At 28.4% G+C, this 22403-nt stretch overlaps 2 protein-coding genes across 4 annotated transcripts; both read left to right on the top strand.

Moving 5' to 3' along the window:
* The first annotated feature begins 1628 nt into the window (after window positions 1-1628).
* Window positions 1629-4005, top strand: LOC135926477 (uncharacterized). The gene is made up of 2 exons (XM_065462367.1): window positions 1629-1820; window positions 3025-4005. Exons 1-2 carry the CDS (start codon window positions 1688-1690, stop codon window positions 3630-3632), a joined length of 741 nt encoding a protein of 246 aa, XP_065318439.1. The 5' UTR covers window positions 1629-1687; the 3' UTR covers window positions 3633-4005.
* A 7565-nt stretch (window positions 4006-11570) lies between these two features.
* On the top strand, window positions 11571-18328 carry LOC135927449 (uncharacterized). Of its 3 annotated transcripts, XR_010572093.1 has the most exons (7): window positions 11571-11682; window positions 12299-12397; window positions 13525-13655; window positions 15664-15832; window positions 15948-16097; window positions 16294-16397; window positions 17813-18328. XR_010572093.1 is itself a non-coding variant. In XM_065463425.1 (6 exons), the coding sequence occupies exons 2-6, from the start codon at window positions 12322-12324 to the stop codon at window positions 17944-17946; spliced, it is 660 nt and encodes a 219-aa protein (XP_065319497.1). In that variant the 5' UTR covers window positions 11571-11682; window positions 12299-12321; the 3' UTR covers window positions 17947-18314. The 3 variants fall into 3 exon arrangements, 2 of the variants coding, with proteins under 2 accessions (XP_065319497.1, XP_065319498.1); XM_065463425.1 differs by lacking the exon at window positions 16294-16397 and having other exon boundaries at window positions 17813-18314; XM_065463426.1 differs by lacking the exons at window positions 16294-16397; window positions 17813-18328 and adding an exon at window positions 16259-16287.
* The last annotated feature ends 4075 nt before the right edge of the window (window positions 18329-22403 follow it).

Here is a 22403-nt window from a genome sequence, read left to right as displayed (position 1 = left end):
ATCTTAGCATTTCAGTGTACCTTATTTTTTTCTTTTCATTCCTTAGCTATCAACGCGAATCCTAAAATTATCATTTGTCTCATCCTTCATCTCCTCAGCTGACAGCATAGAGCAATGGTCTCTTGCTCGATTTTCCCATTTTCAGCATAATAAACAGTCAAAATATTCCATTTTAATTTCTACCATGGATTATACCTTGGTAGATCCAATCACTTCCAAATTAAATATGATAATAGTATATATGGAACCCTTCCTAACCTCGACACATGCAGATAAAAATCCTGAACTCCCTGTTTCTCAACCTCATGGGAATTTCCATCCTTAGCTTATCATTCTTTTTCAAGTCATAATATGGGCTTCTTTTACCTTTCTCCAATCCTTCTTAGAATAAACATTGCTTCTACGGTTCTCAGTTCAAAGCAAGATTTTAAACATATTTTTTCTATTTTAGTCAGATACAGCAAAATCTAGTTCGGGTTTTGTTAAACCTTAAATGAAGAAGAAAAAAAAAATAATTGATTATTTTTAAAAATAAGTTTTTTAAAGATTTTGACATCATAATTTTTTAAACTCAATTAAATTATTATATTAAATTTTAAAATGTAGTGTTGTCCAATTTTATAAGATTTTTATCAAAGAAAAAGTACCGATGAAAAGGGAAATATTTTTTTTTTCTCCAAATGCGTCTCTTCTTACTTTAAAAATAAGGCCTTATGTAGTAAAGGATTAATTCACATCTTAACTTACACCTGAGGAAAAAAGATAATGATATACTCATTAAATTCCAATAAATATTTGATCATTACAATCTCAAAAATAAATATTCATAAAAAATGTCTCACTTTCCTTATTTTTCATAAATATTTGACAAATATATTTCATGCTTCAAAACCTATGTTGAAATTTTTTTTTACATGAACACATTCTGACAAATTATTTCAAATTACAAAAAAACTTCAAAATTTATTTACATTAATATTTAATGACGTTTTACTTTGAAAGACCGACAAATTTTTTTTATTAAATCATTTCTTCTTGTTTAATTTCTTTCTTTCTTTCCTTTCTTTCTTTCTTTCTTTCTTTCTTTCTTTCTTTCTTTCTTTCTTTCTTTCTTTCTTTCTTTCTTTCTTTCTTTCTTTCTTTCTTTCTTTCTTTCTTTCTTTCTTTCTTTATATAATAAATACATAAACATGATTTACTACTAATTTAGTCTGTGAAATTTGTTCAATTTTTTTTTAAAATCAAAAAATCACTTAAATCAATTTCATTTATGTACACTTATATTTTGGTATATAAATTTTTTTCAAATGTTTTAAAAAAAAGATTAATTTTATTTATTATTTTACTAATAATGTAATAATATCTTATTAAATTATTTTATACTTTGATTTTCAAAATAATATCAGAATTAGATCTCACTATTTTATCTACTACCTATGTCTTTTCCCCTTATGGGAATTTCTAAAAAAAAATTAATAATTTATAAAAAATAAATGTGTATTTTATAGTAGATAATTGTAAGGAATTAATCAATTAATAAATAATTTCTTCTTTAACAATTAAATAATATATATATATAATTTTTTGTATTTTTTTATATTTTTTTTTGAAAAATTCATAATTTTAATTTTTAAAATCAAATATGAATTGTAAGTGCATGGCGAAATTATAGAATAACAAGATAACCATGCCTAAAAATTTTGCGAACGAAATTAAGTTGATTCTAATTTTGATTATATGTCATAGATTCTTATCATCACCCCTGACCGCTGCCAGTCACTTGCCATCGCTTCGCTACAATCCACGTGACACGCTATCAGGTATAATGAACTAATTAAGTCTTTTATTTTATGTAAGCGTATTCAACTTAAGGTGAGAGTATCATATAACCCCCCCCCCCCCCACCTCCCATCAAGTGGTTTATAAATAGATAGATGTGTAATATAAACGAATTGTTTCTGTAGAAAGAAATATAATTCCACGAGGTGTGTTAGTTTTTTTTACGTCTGGCATTCCCACTCATGGAAGGGAAAAAAAATTTACATTCTTCACGCTCGACACATCTTTTAATTTTTTTAAAAATAAGATTTCAGCCAGAAAGTCCTATACATATACTTTATCTCCGTCCATTATGATATATATAATCATGAAATATTTTGTCATAAGTCATCAATTTTTTTAAGTAGCTTTATATTAGGTCATATTCTCAGAATCAATATAGATTAATGACTACTTGAGACAACCCGGTAAGTTGTCCTAATGAAATTTAAGCACTAAAGAAGGATGAGTTGGCCAATATCTAATTTAGAAGGATATTATATCCCTTACTTTCCAAAGTTATTGATAGGGAGGCCCTAACCAATGACTTTCTATAGAACTTTGTCTTTGATATCAAAATTTGTGTCGAACAACCTATTTCATAAGCTCTGTCGGGATCCAGACCTGGGGTTCAATAAACAATGTAAATCCTTCTGATAAGAAGGACTTAACTCTTTTAGCGATTAATAAACGGTAAAATTTCTCCACATAATATTAAGTACTAAAAATAATAGATGTGGGGATTAAATATTCAGCAACATAACGACCACAGCATCCGCGTGAGAGTGTGGTGTAGTAGCAATTTATTTCCAATAGTTTTGAAAGGGAGTATAATTAGGTAAGCGTCCAGATTAAAGATAAAAATAAATTGATTTAATTATTTAAACCATTTCGTTTACAGATAACATTTTAGGAATTTATATACACTGAGGGCTAATTTTTAAAATATAACCACTAGTTGATTTTCACCGACAAATATTTATTAGTTATTTTTAGCCTAAATCATGAGGCATGAAAGAGTTTTAATTAGAAATCCGTTGGGAGGTAAATTATGGTTCATCATAAGATTTTTTTTAAATTGATATCATGAGGTTGTTATAGCAGTTCCATTTATAAATGATTCCTGAAATTAAATTAAATTAAATTATATACATAGTAGCTATATTTATTAATGCCATTGTTTTTTTTTCTATGCTCATAACAAAGAGGGAATATCAGAGAGTGATTCAAGCAAAACTAGCAATAAATTGGATAAACACAAGGAATACATAACAAATCGTTTAAAGAACTCGAATCAAAATATGTTTTTCAATACCAATTCCGACACAAGAAGAAGCACTTCTAAAAGAAACAGGCGCAATTCGTTGAGAAATCGGGAACACGTGACTTACTACAAACCTCGCTTTGATTATAACGAAGATAAAAATATTTATTTCCAATATGGTAATAATGACAATGATGATTACGAAATCCCAGAAGATACATTGCTAAAGCGACACAAGCTAAATGGTAAGTATGATACTTCAGATATAGTCGAGAATCTGATGCCCAATCATTTAAAAGAAGAACTTTACCTAGAAGATGATCCTAGTAAACACTCAGAACAACGGCATTCACTAGTAGAGCTTAACAAGCGTGGCTTTATAGTGGGGAGAAATAATGCTGACTGTTTATATTCTAGGGAAGATCTGAGAACATTATTGGAAATGTTGATTTCGGCTAAAAAGTCCGGAGCGGTTAATGGCATGATCAATTTATGCGGGAAGATGATAAGGGCCGGTGCCGTAAAAACTGATTTTAGGTTCGCCGGTTAAAATTTTTTTTTAAATTGTATTTTTTTTTGCGAGAATCAATTTTCCATTAATATTTTTACTGAATTTCTAATATAATTCGCCATCATCATATCAAGTATTTATATTAGTGTTGCTAAACAGCTGGTTTTGAGCCGATTTTTAAAGACGACTTAACCATTCAGGATAATATTACGCAATGCCTGGAGATTTTGTTTGTAGAAGGAACGAAGGTTTGGACATCTATCAACGGAATCTAGAAGCAGCATAGGCAATATTTTTCTGGCTAAAATTTTGAGTTAGCCGTTCCTAAAAATCGCTTCAAAACGAGCCGTTTAACGTAATTTATATTTAGTGATATTATGTATTTTTTAATATATAACATTATAATTGTATTAATCTTTGAAATATGTTTATTTTAAACAACCAAATATAATTTTGTCTAAATCAATTTAAGGTGATTTTTTTTAAAGGATCATAGGATATTGCCGTTAAGTCTATTTTATACAAATTATATTTTTTTTACAAAATTTCTTAGAGAACTGATTATTTAGTGAGCAAACATTAGAAATAGGACTATTATAACAATATTATTTTTTTCTTCAATAAACGTTAAAAAAAAAGCCAAGCATATTTACAACCATCTATTATTTATTTTTTTTAATTATAAATTCTATGATTTCCCTTTGTAATCGCTTAATTTCAACGAATATTTATTACTGTAGAAATAAATTCATAAATATAAACTTATGATCACTATTGGATTCGAATATTTATTAGTTTTAATAAATTTTGTTGCTTTCTTTAAGTTTAAAATTATGGAATACAAGATTGTCGACAATTTAAAAAAACTTAACGTATTACTGGTAAATGATAATTAATAATTTTCAAGTTTTTTTTTTTTTACTTGGGGAGTTTAATTTCTTACACTAGTTATATTAGATGCAATTTAGTTTAAAAATTTATATTCTTTATATGATAACGTAACATTTATTACACATTTCAAATTCTCAAAATTCCTAAGCGATGTAAAAAATTAGAAATATAAACTTTATTTAAAATGGGTCTCTAAAACTATTATGAAAGACAGAAAAATATGGGTCTTCAATTATAGATTTGGGGGAAATGGAAGAATGGGTTGCCTAAAAATCATTAATACCAATTTCCGAGTATGCTGCTTTTATTAGCAAATTTTGAAATACATGATGACAAAGTTGAATTTAATTTTTTTAAATATGTATCTCTACAAAACGATTCCTCAATCCCAGCCAGTCTGTCAAGTTTCAACTAAGCTCCATGTGGGATTACACTTATAAATAATGTGGTAGGAGTTTCCATTAATAGTTGTAGGTACTTCTGATGCAAACAGGCATTTCCGTTATTTGGGAAGAGTGTGTTTAGTAACGAAAAACAGATTATGATTATGATTTTGTTTTTAAAACTTTAATTAAGTGTGTGTAGAATCTTTTATTTTGAATAGTAGTATAAATTGAAATCTTCTACAGATAAATAAGGCTACCTATTTCAACATCAAATAATCGTATATCTTACAGTATATGTACTGTTTTGAGTTTCATTTTCAAGTTAATCAAAAAAAACAAACCCCCATTTAACTTTGATACGTGATATATAGCGCTTTTGCCCTCTGGCGTTGAAGTTTCAACAGAGCTACGCTAGGAAGTTTTAGTTCAAAAAAATAACAAATTTTTAAACATTCGCGAACTATATCTCAAAGGCAAAATAAAATAAATCGACTCTCTTAACATTTCACCCTATAAGAAAATCCTCCCTAGGTTCTCCTTAGACGTGTTAAGAATCGACTGTTAAAGGTGTCTTTTCTCAGATACATCTCGAGGTGATGCCAATACTCAGCATCGCATATGTGCATAACGCAGTCACGAATATGTTTGGGCAATCTCTTGACCCTGCTAGGTGTAGGTTTCTGCGTTAACTCGTTAGTATTTTGCACCTGTAGATTTACTAACCCTCGTATGATTGAGTTGGTTTGAATATTATATTTTTGTCTGAAGATCTACACTTAATATGGTCCAGATTTTTCTTACGATGCAGCTATTAGAGACTCTCAACTTTCTCTGTTACGATACCTCTGGCCCATCTATTTTATTTGAATGTTCTGAACCTGACTTTATCACCATTATGGTACTACTGAGCAATACTTTTTTCCTCTCTTGTCAACGAACGCATCTTGTGGCTTCAACAGGTTCCATTTGATTCTCGTCGCGTAAGGGAGAGTTTGCTTGGCAGAATACCCGTTGTAGCGTTGGGCTTGTTTCTATAATTGAACAAAAACCTTTCCAGGGAAATGTTCACATCGATTTTATTGTTCCTCAGGCTTCTTCTCATGTGTGTCTTAAACATTCTTATCATTCTCTCTGCCTGTCCATTCGACTGCTGGTGGTATACTGATGTTATAGTGTGCTTAATCTAAAGATCATTGCAAAACTTACCGGATTACTTAATGGTGAAGTTAGTGCCATTATCGATCACAATCTTCGGTCCCAAATTAATCCGATGACAGTCTTTTCACCGGTGATAAGTTTATCGACTATCGACTTTATTATGGTACTTGCTGTAATCATCCACTATCACAAATGAGTATGAAGAAATGGCCCTGCAAGAGCTTCTTAATAGTAACCCATGTTTTTGGATTGCCAGTCCAAACCTTGCATGGTTCGCAATTTTTTATCCCCTTATCTATGTTTGTATTGATACCGAGCCACCCCATGTAATCTTTGGTAGGCAGTTTTGTTTTTTGTGCTCCCAAATGACCTCTATGTAATTCCTGCAACATTAATTTTCTCATTTTAGACGGTATGAGTAGCTCAGATTCGTTATCAGGGGAATTTTTAGCTATGTTCAATCCGTTCTAAATCTATAAATTTTATTGTTGATAACTTCGTCTTTTCTAATGTCATTCATCCACTTTAGCTTAGATATAAATCGGCGGTTTGTGGGCCGTTAGAATATTAAATTTAGTCCCGATGATGTTTTCTTGGAATCTCCTGATGGCTAAGATTATTGCCAATGCTTATCGCTCTATATTAGCGTAATTGACCTCAGTCTTTATTAATAACCTCGAGGCAAAAGCTATGGGTCTTTCCTTACCGTCTCCTTCTATGTATAACAGTACCACTCCTAATCCTTGCTTGGATGCATCTGTCGCAATGCCAATCGGTAGTTAGGAGTCGAAGGTCGAAGAAGCTTGTCGGCAATTGTCTGATGAGCAATTTCAATTGGTCAAAACATTTTTCATGTCCGGCATCGCCCATTTATCTTTATTCACTATTTTATATAAGGGATCAGCAAGGTTGGCATTTACCAAAGAATCGACATCAATTTTCTAGCTAAATCAGAGGCAATTGACAAAGAAAACAAACCAAGGCTAAGGTTCTTTAATTCTGTACAAAAACATGCCTTAAAGCATGCAAATCCAAAGGAGCATCGCCCTAAAGGTACTGAGGATTCTTAACCATTATGTATTTCATACCGGATTATCCAGAGTTTTTGCTCCTTACAGCACGATGATTTACCTGTTCGAGATTAACACGATTGACCACCTCCAAGCCTACTTCAAAAAGGTCGTCACCATAACCGCTCTAATGAAGGCCTACGCCTTCCAGCTTAATGACATCATCTACAACGATGTATTAAATCTCTACATGGACCTATGGCAGAATTCTCCCTTATCTTCGATAAAATAAAACATGTCTTTAACAGTTCATACCCTTCGGAAAAATTGCATCCATCGTAACCGTCAGTTGAGAACAACATGACTGACCAACCAACCCCACTCGATTTAGGCGACCCACGAGAGCAATTGACCAGATGATAGCAAACTTCGATCCCACAGTCATTGGAAATCTTGAACACAAATAAAGATTAAACCTTTAGCATACTACTTAACCCTACAGGCCCGTCCCCACATACGAAATGTCCCCCACTCACTCTACACACCACCCGCACCTCAATAGGCCTGTCGGCTAATTTATATTGTTATCAATATTGTACTTACCATTGTCTATTTAATACAGTTGGCCTTTTATATCTACGCATTAATTTATTAAATATGTAATTTGCATTATAATTTAGTTGTTTTAATCGGACCCTAAAAATTAATTTTGGGATCAGACGTCAAGAATGAACCCCAAGTAAGAAAGTCCCGCATATGTATATATATATATATGTGTGTGTGTGTGTCGTATAGAAATTCGGAATTTGTGGGGATTCGGAATCTCCTGATTTTAAATCCTTTACCAAGAGTGATTTAAAAAATTTTAAAATCCGATATAACCGGAAATGGATTCGAGCATGTGTAGAGTATTTACCCTATAAATTTCAGCCAATTTCAGCCATAGACATTTTAGTATTTTTTTTTTAATTTATATAAAAAAAATCCATATAAAAATTAATATAAATTGGAAGTAGTTCTAAAGTTCATGGCAAAATTGGCTGAAATTCATAGGGTAAATACTCTACACATGCTCGAATCCATTTCCGGTTAAATGGGATTTTAAAATTTTTTAAATCGCCCTCGGTAGCTTTAAAATCAAGAGATTCTGAATCCCCATACGACATGTATATATATATCATGCACAGTATTAACAAAAAATGTAGAAATTTAAAAGTATAATCTTTCATTATTGATATATTATAACGACGTTCATTCGAGTCAATTTTACCCTAAAATTCTTTAAATAAATGATTGCGAATGTTATCATCTTGGTCCCCTCAAATTTTTTCGGGCCCTCGTCATTCATATTACCATTTTATATCTTGCCACGCGATTTACATTATACTATTTATTATCGATTTATTATATACTTTTACCTTTTGTTTAACTGTGTGACAACGATACTTTAAATAACAATTAAAAGCTAGCTATGGGAAGTTAGGTTAACCAAAATAGCTCACGGGGTGTCTCCGGCCTTCAAGTCCGTGTAAAAAAAAATAATCAATTAACAAATCCAAATCTACAAATATTAGATATCATCTTGGTCCTGTTTGTCAATGTGATTAGCTAATTCCAATGCAATTCTTGGGCAGATTTTTTTTTCCCTGTTTGGTTTCATTGCCTCTTCAGCAGCTTTGTGTGCGTTTCTTGCTTCCTAAATATTTTTCGCAAAACATCGTAGTTGATGTGTTCACTCTTGACAATTGTTAAAATGCAACATTTCACTTGAAATACGCAGTCCTTGCGGGGAAGTCGAAAGCCACAGATAGTAAACGGCTAGCCAAAACGGATACAACGGCATTCTCTATTCCTATCGGATATTGTTCTTTTAAGAAACAATCAAAATAATAGAGAAAGGTTTAGATTTTGAATTAAGAAATGTATACAATTACATTAATATACTACTATTTTGTTCATAAAATATTTTATGTTTTATTTCATGATTATTAAAATATTAATAATATGCAAAGATACCATTATAAAGATTAATTTTTTTTATTTTGTTGGAACGCCTAACCTTTTTTTAAAAAATTTCTAGCGGTGTATGTACTGCATGCTACAAGTTCTCCCCCTCATACTTACATCTAAGGGAATTACTAGCTCTTTATAGTAAGAAAGAAAGAAAGAAAGAAAGAAAGAAAGAAAGAAAGAAAGAAAGAAAGAAAGAAAGAAAGAAAGAAAGAAAGAAAGAAAGAAAGAAAGAAAGAAAGAAAGAAAGAAAGAAAGAAAGAAAGAAAGAAAGAAAGTGGGTATATAAAAAAGATTCAAAATTTTCAGGGGTCACTTCGTATTTTTTAGGGGGCTCGACCCCCTGCATGTTCTCCTCCCACGGGTGATAAAATGATACCGAATTCTTAGAAAATCATAAATAAAATTATTCATTTTCTTGATTTCAAAGTATTTGTAATTTCCGAGCCAAAAAAAGATTTGATATTTCAAAAAATTGATTTAATTAGTAAAAAAAAAATAAAAATACTAAGCAGTTAAAAACTTTGTTTTAAAGTAGATTTGCCAATTTTGTTTTAATTTAAAAATAGAACCATTGTAAAAAAAAAAAAATATCCTTTTATTGTATAAGTAATGTTTATATATAAAATAACGTCATCTATTATTACGTCTATTTAAAAATGAATTCAACAAACATATTTTTATGAGGAAATTACGCAATTGGAGATAATCACTTAAAGGAGCTTACATAATAGTAAACGATGCAGGAAATAATTACTTTAAAAACTGGAAAAATTAATTTTAAAATTTCCACTTAGTTTTTTTTTTTAACCCTCACGTGCTTATTAAGTTTATAAAATATAAAATTTAATATACAGATTTGATTTTGGCATTTTTTAAATAATTAATAACTAATCATTTTAAAAAGGAGTCAGCATAGCATTGTGTTCCTCAAATTACTACTCGTGATGAATGATATTACCACCATATGTACCTTCCTCCTTATTTATACCTCGGTTATTTATGGGTTGGAGACAAAGAGTCGGCGCAGAAGTTTTGTATTTTAAACTCCCCAATTATCTCGAATAATAATTGCCCCCCCCACCAGAACTATAATTTAGTTTTTTTTAAAAAAATATATCTAGAACGTATATGATGAGCCCTAAGGTCGGCAGAAAATTGGAAATTTTTAATGCTATTTAGTTTGACATGTGGGAGACCTTGTCTGGTTGAAATTCGTTATAAAAGTGATAGGTGCACCTCATTTTTCTTCTTAAAAATGATGCACTATTCTTATTGTTATGAGTGTTGTTAAACTGATCTCAATATTTTTAGCCAGAAATATTGCCTAAGCTTCAGAACCTTCGTTCCTTCTACAAACAAAATATTCAGGACTTGCGCCATATTATTCTGGGTAAAATATCGAGTAAGCCGTTTTCAAACTATGATTCCATGCTGTATATTAAAGACTTGTAGGGCTGACCTGTCATTTCGACTGGCGGTGGAAAGAAGAATTTGCTGATTGATGAATTTTAGAAATAATCGTATATAGGGAATAAAAGAAATGATTATATTTTAAGTTTTTAGATTTTTCTTCCTTATTAAACCTTCATTTTTTCCTTCTTAAATTCGGGCCGCTGGCCATAACAGACAGAGGGGTCGGAAGATGCTATAGTGAATAGCTATCGGGCCGCTAGTAGGCTCGAGTCAATCACGCGATTATAAAGTTATTTCGTCGCTCAATTAAAAGATAGGAAGAAAGGTCACACGTCAAGATACGGCATATAGTATAACCGAATTCATAAGGAATCAAGTTGCATAATTAAATTATTTGCCATGCTCTGGCACTATTTCAAGATAATAATATAAGTGAACTCAGGGTTAATAGAAATGATATAGAATAATGAATTTCTTGATGGATGCATATATGATAAAGTTAAAAGAATGGTGGGCTAAGGAGATTTTTTTTTTGGATAGTGCAAACATTTTATATTGGAGAAAGAAAATACAGAAGAAATAACAATTGCTATACCCAAAACACAAAAGCTATTTTAGCATATAGAACTAAGCAGAAATAAGCATCGAAAATGTGCTGAACCACAACACGGTCTTATAGTATCTAATTTACCCGAATCGTAACCTATAAAAAATCGCCGCTAAACCCTTAACCAAACCTCAACCGAACCGCTTACCACGATAATTTAGATTTCCTTACAACCAATGATTAATTATCTGTATTCGTATTTCTAATTTGTAGATTATTTAATATTTATTAATTATGATAAAAAAAAATGAAAATTTTGGATCATTAAATTTTATTTAGAAAAATTGATAAATTGATGTTATAGTAGCTAAATAAAACTTCCCGTTAATTCAACGAAATTTTAAAAGAATTTATGAATAAATTAATAAAATTATTTAGAAAATAATAAAATTTCTCGTAACAGGTTAAAAAAAAACGTGATACGTATATTACTATAGCTATCTGTTTTTTTGGAACAAAAACTATGTTTTTTATTCCAAATTTTGTATAATTTTTATTTTTAAGGTGATAAATAATTTTATCACTTTATTTTCAAAAAATAAGCATAAATTTTTTTAAATAATAATTAAAAAATTTATTTTCTAGCTTAAATTTGAACGTTTTAAGGAAAGGTAATCCTAATATTTTATCATTGCAATTTAAGATATTTAAGATTTTTTTTTACATTGTTCTATTCTAATAAATAATATATATTTTTAATCATGGAATTATATTTTTTTTTTTACATTTAACATTTAATTAGAAGTAAGGGATTTAACATTTATGGAAACAAGATATTTTTTTTTATTTTATAAACAAATATAACCAAAGGCGTGCAATATGTGAACTTAAATAGTTTCCAATAAAATCATATGTGAGAAATGACCAATCTAATAATGCTTCCAGCACCCCCCCCCCCCTTCCACTTAGCAAAATCCTTGCTACGCCTATAATTCAGAGTATGGCATTTAGTGATCTGCATCGGGCCTAATTTTTCAAACCCGGCCCGGTTCGAAATTTTTTAAAAGTATTTGGCCGGTTCTAACCGAACCCGAAATTTTTTAAATATAGGCCCGGGCTGAGTACGGGCCGGTTTGCAGATCTTTAATATAAACCCCAATTTTTTTTTTTTTATAAAATAAAGGCATAAGTTATCAAAAATATGAGAATTCGTTAAATAGAATTTATATCCTTTTTCTAATTCCTTCAAAATCATTTAAAGCTTCAATATTATTATTTTTATTTCAGAATAAAGCCTAAACATTAAAACTATGAGAATGATTTCCATACGTGTTCTGGTACTTATCTCAGCTATGATAGGATGTTTGCCATCGATTCAAGCAGGCTGTAAGCTAAATTAAAATTTTGAATTCACATATTATTAATAAGCCCACCTTATAAGGTATAAAATACGATTTAATCCCATAATTAAACATTTACAAAGATATAGAAAATTTTTTTAAAGAAATTTACTTCTTTTTAACCTTCTTCAATTATCGTAATAATAAATTCATCAAAAATTTATAAATTCTAACAATAAGATTATCAACAGTGAACCTCAATATAGTTTATTAGTTATCGTGAAAAATTGAAATCTCCTAAACCATTTCACTCTAGCTTCTGTTATGCTATACATGTCGTTAACGATTGGAAAATTTACTACTTATGCTTCCTATATTGCTGGGTTTTTAGCCATTTTTGGTATTGTCCTGGAACTTTGACAAATTCATTCTTTCTTCTTCTTTGTATTTAAATTAATAAATATAATTCGGACACTCTTTTCCTTCGTCTACAAAATAATCTTAAACCATCCCTTCAGTTAAAATTATTTAACCGTCTTCAAAGTGCGAAATTTAAAAAATATAATGTTTAATTTATTATTTATATTTTCAATATAAATAATAAATTGCGTAGATAATTTTTCCCCGTCAAATCTTTTAGTCATTTACATAGCGACTTTGTTTGACATTTTATAGTATAGGGTTAGATATTCCAAAACATGATGGAATACATACATTTCAGATAAAACGTGTCTCGAATGTATTAAAGTTTGAAAACAAACAAAAATAACACATTTTCTGGAGAAAAAAAAATACACATTGAAAAGCCTTAACATCCATAAATAAAATAGAAAATTGGAAAAGGTTTCATAATATTAATGATTACGAATAACGAATAGTGTTGCTTAAACGGCCCGTTTCAAACCGATTTTTAAAAACGGCTAATTCGATATTTTAATTAGAAGAATATTGTCTAAACCTTGAGTATTTCTCTTAATTGATGTCTAGACATTTTGCGTAATATTATTTCCAGGATAAAAATATTGAGTTGGCCGGTTTTGAAAAATCGGCTCAAACCGAACCGTTAACAAATAACTATAGACAAAATTGTAAAAATATCCCCCCAAAAAAACATTGGTTTTAACTGATCGAAAAATCTTTCCCACCATATTACTTTATTTTATAAACGTATAGTTCCCGCATTTGACTTCGGCGTCTTTTTTGGTATGTTTGGACCTCTACCGAATTCAACCGACTTGGTGCTTCTAATAGAAGATACTTACACTTCTTCACTCGAATACGATTGCGCTCTGTCCATGATATTGGTAAATAATTAAAAAATTTTTTGAAAAATTAAATTTATATATCGTCGCCCGAGAATAGGTGAGAAGTAATTGGCGTATTTAATTACAAGAACTCTAACAGTTGCCAGATTCATTTAAACAAGTAGGCATAAAATCCAAAAAAAAAAATCAATTTATTATTATATATTTTTGAAAAGATAAATTTTAATTTTATGTTACATATTCCATAAATATTTTTGACAGGCATTAGATTTTGAAGTGTGTTTAATCATTTGATTGACGCTTCTAAAGCCGAATATTTTATTCGACTAAGTTATAGGCATTGAAATCGGTATTCGAATGTAGTATATGAGTAAACGTTTTTTTTTTCGAAAAATTGTTGGTAACTTTCTAAATACCCTCTATTTTATTTGATGTATCAAATGTTTAGGAGCAAAGAATTTCTGATGTGGTTTATCTTTAAATTCAATATATTTTATATTAAAATTGCCTTATCATATATTATATGTATATATCCAACTATCGAACTTAAATTTATTATCGAATGTTATTATAATACTAAGATTTTCTTCTACAGAGCTAGTGTTTGTTTAACAATTTAAAGCTGATTTCTTAAAAAGGGGCCAACTCGATTTCTTATCCAGAAAAATATGATGCAAGCCTATATATTTTGGTTCTAGATGGCACATAGGATTGAACATCTATTGCCGAAATTATCGATGCTGGTAAAAAAAATTTTCTGGCTATAATGCTGAGTTCGCTGTTTAACAACACGAATTAGCGTATGGTTACGTTTTCTAAAAATTTGAAATGATTTGCATTCAGAAAATTTATTAGCCTTCCGGTTTAAAAAATAAAGATAAGAGTTCTGTGTTACGACAGGACCCATAAAATGTTGTAAAGAACTTGCGCTTTTGAAGTTGTAATATTTCTGCATTATTAAGATCATCTTTATATGGAAGTTAATAGCCTCGATTGGAAAGTTATAGGGGAAATCGAAAAATTTCTTTCTTTCTTTCTTTCTTTCTTTCTTTCTTTCTTTCTTTCTTTCTTTCTTTCTTTCTTTCTTTCTTTCTTTCTTTCTTTCTTTCTTTCTTTCTTTCTTTCTTTCTTTCTGAAAGGAAAGGAAAGGAAAGAAAGGAAAGGAAAGGAAAGGAAAGGAAAGGAAAGGAAAGGAAAGGAAAGGAAAGGAAGGAAAGGAAAGGAAAGGAAAGGAAAGGAAAGGAAAGGAAAGGAAAGGAAAGGAAAGGAAAGGAAAGGAAAGGAAAGGAAAGGAAAGGAAAGGTTTTTAAAAATGTATGATTGAATTAAAATAAAATAAAAAATGGTGGTGTAAGTTTCGGGGTTAAATTAATTTTAAATTTTTTTATATTTTATTTTTTAAAAAAAATTTAACAAATAAATTGGGAGAAAGAAAAATAAAATCGAATGAAAACGAGACATCGTATTTGGGGCTTAAAAGAAGAGTGAAAAAAAATAGGAGGTTCGGTCACTAGTGTTGTCAAAATCACTTAACCTTCGACTTAAAAAATTATAAGTTTGAGTGTCAGCTATCAAAATTGAGATGAATATTTCACAAGTTTTATTATATATATATATATATATAAAATTTAAACAACACTATTTGCAACAGGCTTTTAACTAACGTTAAGAAAGCCAAGTTATTTTTTATTTCTATAAAATCTTTGAAATAAATTAAGTTAATTAAGACCTTTACAACAAATTCATCTTAATTAAAACCTTAGATTGTATACTTTATCAAATTAAATGAATGAGAAAGAGATTGATATATATATGCCGGATACCTGCAGGCCCGGGCACTAAACCCGGTCCGGGTCGCATTTCAATTTTTTAAATATACCCGGGCCGGGCCGGGTCGGGCTTGTAAATTTTTTTAAAAAAAAATCCGGACAATGGCCGAGCAATCTCTGCAGGTCTCCGATATACACCGTTAAGAATTTTAGATCAAAATATATGATAATATATTTTTGTTTTGTTTGTTTGTTTGCAACAACGACAAAATAAACAGAGCGCCACCTTTTTCAGGGATTTTAATAACCCTTTGGGTAAAAATGGCTCCACTATTGGGATCGTGACTTACGGTAAATCCTACGTGATCACGTTAAAAATGAGACAGGCCATCACCTACGCTCAGATAATTTCGGTTCTTTCACCTACAGCCATTTATAACCCTAGAGGTTAAAACTTAAATATTTTAAATGATAGTTATAAAACAAATTTTTTTTTTAGTAAGAGTAAATATATATATACATCTTAAAATGAAAAATTTAACGTTTTTGTTTTTTTCCGCAGTGCACAGTGTCAACGTAGCGGGCGCTTTAGCACTCGCGAATCAAATGTTAAAAAAGGGGGGCACGAATACTAAGAAGAAGGTTCTGATTTTTATTTCTCAAAAGTCCAGCGTAGATCCTGGTCCGATAGCTGCTCTCATGAAATCGAATCGTAAGTTTGTGTTGCAGTATTTAATTTCTATATTTGTTTAAAACATTATCTTTAGTAAAAAAAAAAAAAAAAAATAGCTAGTAGTCGGTTAGTAATTATGGGAATCAAAAATTAATGTGTACAAAAATTTTACATATAATTATTTACAAATAAATTAAAAGTTTCTCTATGTTAAACGGCTAACTCAATATTTTAGCCAGAAAAATTATGCCCTAAGCTCCGAGATTTCGCTAATAGATGTCTAAAAACCTTTGTTCCTTCTACAAGCAAAATCTTCAGGTTGGCGTTATACTATTCTAGGTAAAATAATGAGTTAGCGGGTTTTTAAGTTTAACACTAGTCGGTAGTAGTGCTTGATAATATAAGGACTTAGAAGTAGGTAGCATTGATTGATGATAAATATATATGAATTTCATTATAACGTATCCAATTAACGGAAAGTCTTTAAACCATGATTCATAAAATAAATACTATTATTATTATAAAATGAAATTAAAAATATTATTTATAATATAATAAACAAATCCAAATATAACATAATTATTGCCTTAAACAATAAATCATTTAACTTAAGACAATAATAAATAAAAAGACTTTAAATTGAAAGATTTACATACATGTAACAGTTAATATTTTTTTTTAAAAAAGTATAAAAATAAATCAAGATTGATTCCTAGTAAAAGAGTAAAAAGTAGTTATTTGCGCCAACAAGCCCTAAACCCGGGGCTTATAGACTCAATTATAATTATCAAGTCTCACATAAGACCATTACTTTCGTGGACAAATGTTTTATTGATATAAATATACCATTAAATGACATAATTTGACATTATTTTTGATTTATCAAAAAATGTCTATAATTTTTAATATAAAAAATAAACATTTTTGATTTTTTTTTTTTGCCAAAAATAACACAATTTTTCATATAAAAAATTAAAATAACTTAGGGGGGTATTTACTTATTTTTAGCCTCAAAAACACATATTAAATATGAATTTCTAAACATGTCTGGCTTTTTAAATAAAATCCGCTGAACCGATAAGCCCCTTGGGCTGACTTAGCCCCGCTCTCCCCTAGTTTACATTTATAATTAATTTAATAATAGCGTTTAAATGTCGACATAGAGCAAGATTCTATGCCAGGTGTTGATGTTTGTTAATACAATCCACCCACCCATTAAATAACTCTTATCTGACCCGTAAAACGCTATATTTTTTAAATAATTTTTTATTCCCCAATAGTTCACTTAAATTTAACCCATTCGTTCTAATCACCTTTCTACTTCCAGCACAATAGATATACTTACTTATAATATAAATTGTAAAAAAAATGATAATATTTAAAATTTATTTCCTTTTTATTAAAATTTAATTTTAATAATAAAAAAATTGATATTCTTAATGATGAAAAAAAATAAATTTTTTATTAAATATAACAATGTATTTTAGATTAGAACCTTAAAGTTTAAAAAAATTTGTTCAATGTATACAAGGTTAGATTAGATATTTTGGGCTTTCTTATGGCTATTTTGTAAATTCAAACCTGAACCTATAATGATTTAGACAAAAATTTCGTGCTAACTAGCCCCCTGGTATCGACCCTAATTTTAATTTGAGTGTGATATCAATACAATAAAAAAAAAATTTTCCCTAATAAATAAATACTTTTCTCGATAATATTATATATTTCTTAATTACTATATTATTTTATTCAAGTAATCGACATAAACATTTTTGCGTCTCAGAACGCAAACTTTTTTCAAGTTGTATCAATGGCATCATCACTCACAAGTATTCTCTATTTTCCTAGTTTCTGCACTCCAACTAATATATTATTTCCTGGTAAATAAATTAAATTTTTTTTTTGGCCTTTTTATTTTATTCGTAAAATCATAATCTCAATTCAATATTTGCTCAATTAATTATTCATTTAGCCATAAATAAAAAATTAATGATTATCAAGTATAATTTTTTTGTTGCATAAAGCATAATATAGGCAAACCATGTAATCAATTTATCAAATGTATTAGGCATAATATTGTATAAATATCTTGATTAAACAAACTTTTATAATTTAAACCCTTTATAAAAAACCCCAAATTTTTATATATTAAAAATATGTAATTATATTTATTATACAATGCTATTTATATATATATTTATTTTTTTTCGCTGCATTATATAAATATGGGGTATTTATTATTTATGTATATTTTCAAAACATTGTCAATTTTATATGTGTCTTTTTTTATAAAGATATTAATCCTAATTTCCTAATTTTACGGTAATACTTAACACGTAGGTCTAAAATATACATATTTTAAAGAAAAATAATTATATAATATAATAAAATCTATTAATACTAATATAATTCGAGATAACAAGTTGTTAATTATTCTCTCCTAGATTTTTATGGCACGGGTGACAGGAAATTAAATTTTAGTCTTAATGTAGCATGATAAAGGACAGAATACTTAAAAGTGTTCTTTTACCTAATTCGATGCTGTCCGCGAGTTATCTTTGATTAAAAAAAGGAACTACCTCATTTCATAAGTCGAGCAATTTTTGCCATAATATAATAAAGGTTGAGTTAATTTTTTTAAGATAGAATTAAGCCAAAATCATGTCGTGAAATTAAATTTTATATATTCTGAGAATTTTCTGGAATAATATTTAGCAGAGTTGTTAAAAGATCTAGATACAAGTATCTAGATCCTGTATCTAGATATAAAAATATGGTATCTGTATATGTATCTAGATAGATTTTTGATTAAAATATCAGTATCTAGATATTTTTTTAGACGATGTGTCTGTATCTAGATCCATTTAAAAATTATCTTTTAACAACTCTGATATTTAGCAATGCGAAAAATACGAATAAATGCCTTCTAAATGTTACTCTTAAGCGCCCTTATTGGGGAAATTTTTTTTGGCTATCTAAGCCTTTGTTTGAATTATAAGATATTTAAGGTGTAATTCCATCAATCTATCATGGGTTTTTAACAATACCAGGACACAACATCATCAGTATCCATGTTTTCACACTATTATTTCCTATAATATTCTATTTTTACTAAGTCATCAATTTCCTAAAAATTAATTTAATATCATCCCAATTATTCATAACAGAAATATTCCCCAAATTTAGATAAATTATTTCAGTGCCGAATCCAGGATTTTCCTATGAAGGGAGGGGGGGCGGAGGATTTTATTTTAGTAGCGTTTTTTTTTCATTTAGTAAATGCTGTTAATTCTAAGCTTTGTAATTTTTGCTGGACTCTTCTAGCAAATTTTGGACCAAATAAAACGGAATTATTGCAGAATGCACCATTAATGGTGGGAGAAAATGCTAGCCATGGCCACCTTGATAACCGATCATATAGGAAACTTAGTTTTTTTTGTTGTAGTGTCCCTAATAAATGGGAAAGTTATATCCGGTTGATATATATTTTTCAAAATTTCTAATTTTTTTTTATCAGGAGTTTAATCATTCTTTAAGAGATTATATAGTATATCCCATGGTTAATGAAACCCCAATAAAATAATTTGTAAATTTATTCTTCATTCTCGTAAAGATAGTTGAGCAAAACTAATCTCATAAATGTATATAATGTTATGGAAAAAAAAATTATTAAAATTTTATTTTTAAATGGTTGTTTTATCAAAAAAAATATTGTAAGAATCTGGGGAAAAAAAATCTATAAACTAACTGTATTATATTTTAAAAAAAAGGTCATAAAATTAAAGGAGATGTGGGATAAATGGTGTTTTAAGACAGGCCATCACCATTTAACTTCTTATCTATTCAACCAAGTCTACAAATTGGTGAAAATGTGTATATTTATAATATGTATCTTAGCTAATTTTTAGTATACCTAGAAATTTTATATAATATACATATAAAAAACATTTAATGAATAGACAGGTATTGCCTGGCCAAAAATTAAACATTCGCACACACATGCAAATCGAAATGAAAAATAAACAAATTTTTTTTAGCTCCCTAATATCCTCCTGATCTAAAAATAATCTTTTTTTGATTGCTCCCTGAACGATTTTTATTATAATTCAATTAAGTAATATATAGATAATATTATTATTTAAAAATTAATAAGACTATCTAAATTTACATTAAATGAGTACTATTTTAATTATTAGAATAGATTAATACATATAAATTATATTTTTACTATGTAAGCTTGCACAATCAAATTCTGTGTTAAATGGAATATCAATCATAATCTCTATATATCAATTTAGCATTAACAGTTAAAGCGTAATTGATTTTTATTATTTAAATTATTTTATAACCCTAAATAAATAAATAATTAACTAAATTAACAAATTTAATATTGTGATTAGCTGAGTTCAAAATCACTAATCCATTATTAAATTTAATTACCATGCCTTTTCCTAAAAATATTTCCAAGGTTCAAACAAGTATAAGAAATTTCTTTAATCCTCTATTATATAAATTGGCTACAAAATATTAGTGTCACTTTTATAGACATATTTGAAAGATATAGAATATATTACAGTTATTATAATAAACCATACTAATCAATGCTTTTTATAATAAATATAAGTAATTTGCATTCAATTCTTTAACTTAAAAAAAAATAATTAAACATTTTATTATTTATCTCACAATGAATGTAATTCCATTAGATATCTTTTTTACTTTCTCCTTTTTTACGTGCTTTTAGGAAAGCTATTTTTTTCTTCTTTGAAAAACATTTTTTGAGTTAAATTTTTAATAATACCTTAACATTTTGATATTATTACAAACTAATATTATTTATACTAACTAGAGATGGTGCGACAATAATATATAAAATCTTATTTGCTTTCATCTTATTCTGGTCCTTATTTTCTAGTTACTATATTATTCATTTCTAATAAGGCATCCTTACCGTGTAAATAACTCAAGGCTTCAATATATTTGTATAATTATTTCCTTTAAAGATTTTTTGTTTTAATAATTTATCATAATAGGTTCTGATATGAATTACACCGTGAGTGTCATGGCTATGACTGTAAATTAACCTACATCTATTATTTGTGTGACTATTATAATTTAAGATTATTACTCCTATTGCTGAGAGCATTTAATTGCATAATTTTGATGAGCAATAATGGTCTGTCTGGTCGTTTATATATCATTAAAAATGGAAGATAATCTTTTGGAAATTTAATATTCCAGAACAATTTTCTTGATTTTTTATCTGGTTTCCATAATAACATGTAAGAAAAAGCTCTGACCACCTTATAGTATTATAAATTGAGTTAGTCGTTTATATTCGTTTCTTCAAGAAATATTTATTTGTTTAGGTCTACAAATATTTTCTTATTAGTCCATTCTATACAACATTATCTAAAAATGAACACAACTTTATATTAGTTTATGCTAAGAAATATATTGCCTTATATGGTTTTTGAAAACCATTATTAATTGATGCAATGTATGAATTAATTAATTAACCTTTTTTTTATCACTTGTAATTCTTGAGAAGTAAATTTTTTTTATATCCTTAATAGAAAATATTTAATATTGTAATAAATGGATAAATATTTTGTGATAAAAAAATTTTATTTTTAGAAATATCTTGTATTGTTTCTTTCATTATTTGTATGCATAATAAATGACAAAGTATGAAATTCAGAATAATTGATTAGAGTTTGAAATTTTTATTAAAAAATTATAATATCCTCCGTCTAGAATTGAAGTGCTCAACTTGTGCAAATTTTTAAAATACTAAAATGTTATTGATCAATTTTGACAATAATTCTGGCCAAAATTAATAATTTTTAATCTAGATTTTATTTATAAATATATTGGGAATAAATAAGTTATTATCCACTACTAACTCAAATTTTTGAATGTTTAAAATGAGAAAATCATTATTAAAGTTTAAAATAAAATATAGGAAAAAGTTATTGATTAATTTAGACAATAACTTTGGCAAAAATTTAATATTTTTTAATCTAGTTTTTATTTTTATATATATTGGGTGTAATTAAGTTAGTATCCACTTCTAACTCAAAAATTTTGAAAATGTCGAGTGGAACACTCCAAGTCTAGACCGACGATATAATATTATAAAACCAGACCGAAGGCCAGGCAAAAACGGGCGTAGGCCCGTCAAATACGGGATATGGGGGCGTAGCCTCCATATAAAATTTTTTAGTTGAGCCCCTGAGATTATAAAAGCTAGTGACGCCCCTGGTCTCAGGTAGTGAGATATATAATTAATGAGGATATCATATGAAAAAAATAAAAATGTGCTTTATGTATTATATGGAATCA

Source organism: Gordionus sp. m RMFG-2023, chromosome 3 (genome assembly GCF_954871325.1).
Source record: "Gordionus sp. m RMFG-2023 chromosome 3, tfGorSpeb1-WG-v2, whole genome shotgun sequence".
In the NCBI taxonomy this organism is placed as follows: Eukaryota; Metazoa; Nematomorpha; class Gordioida; order Chordodea; family Parachordodidae; genus Gordionus; species Gordionus sp. m RMFG-2023.
Note: the sequence above shows the minus strand (reverse complement) of the source record. Positions and strands in the feature narration are given on the sequence as shown.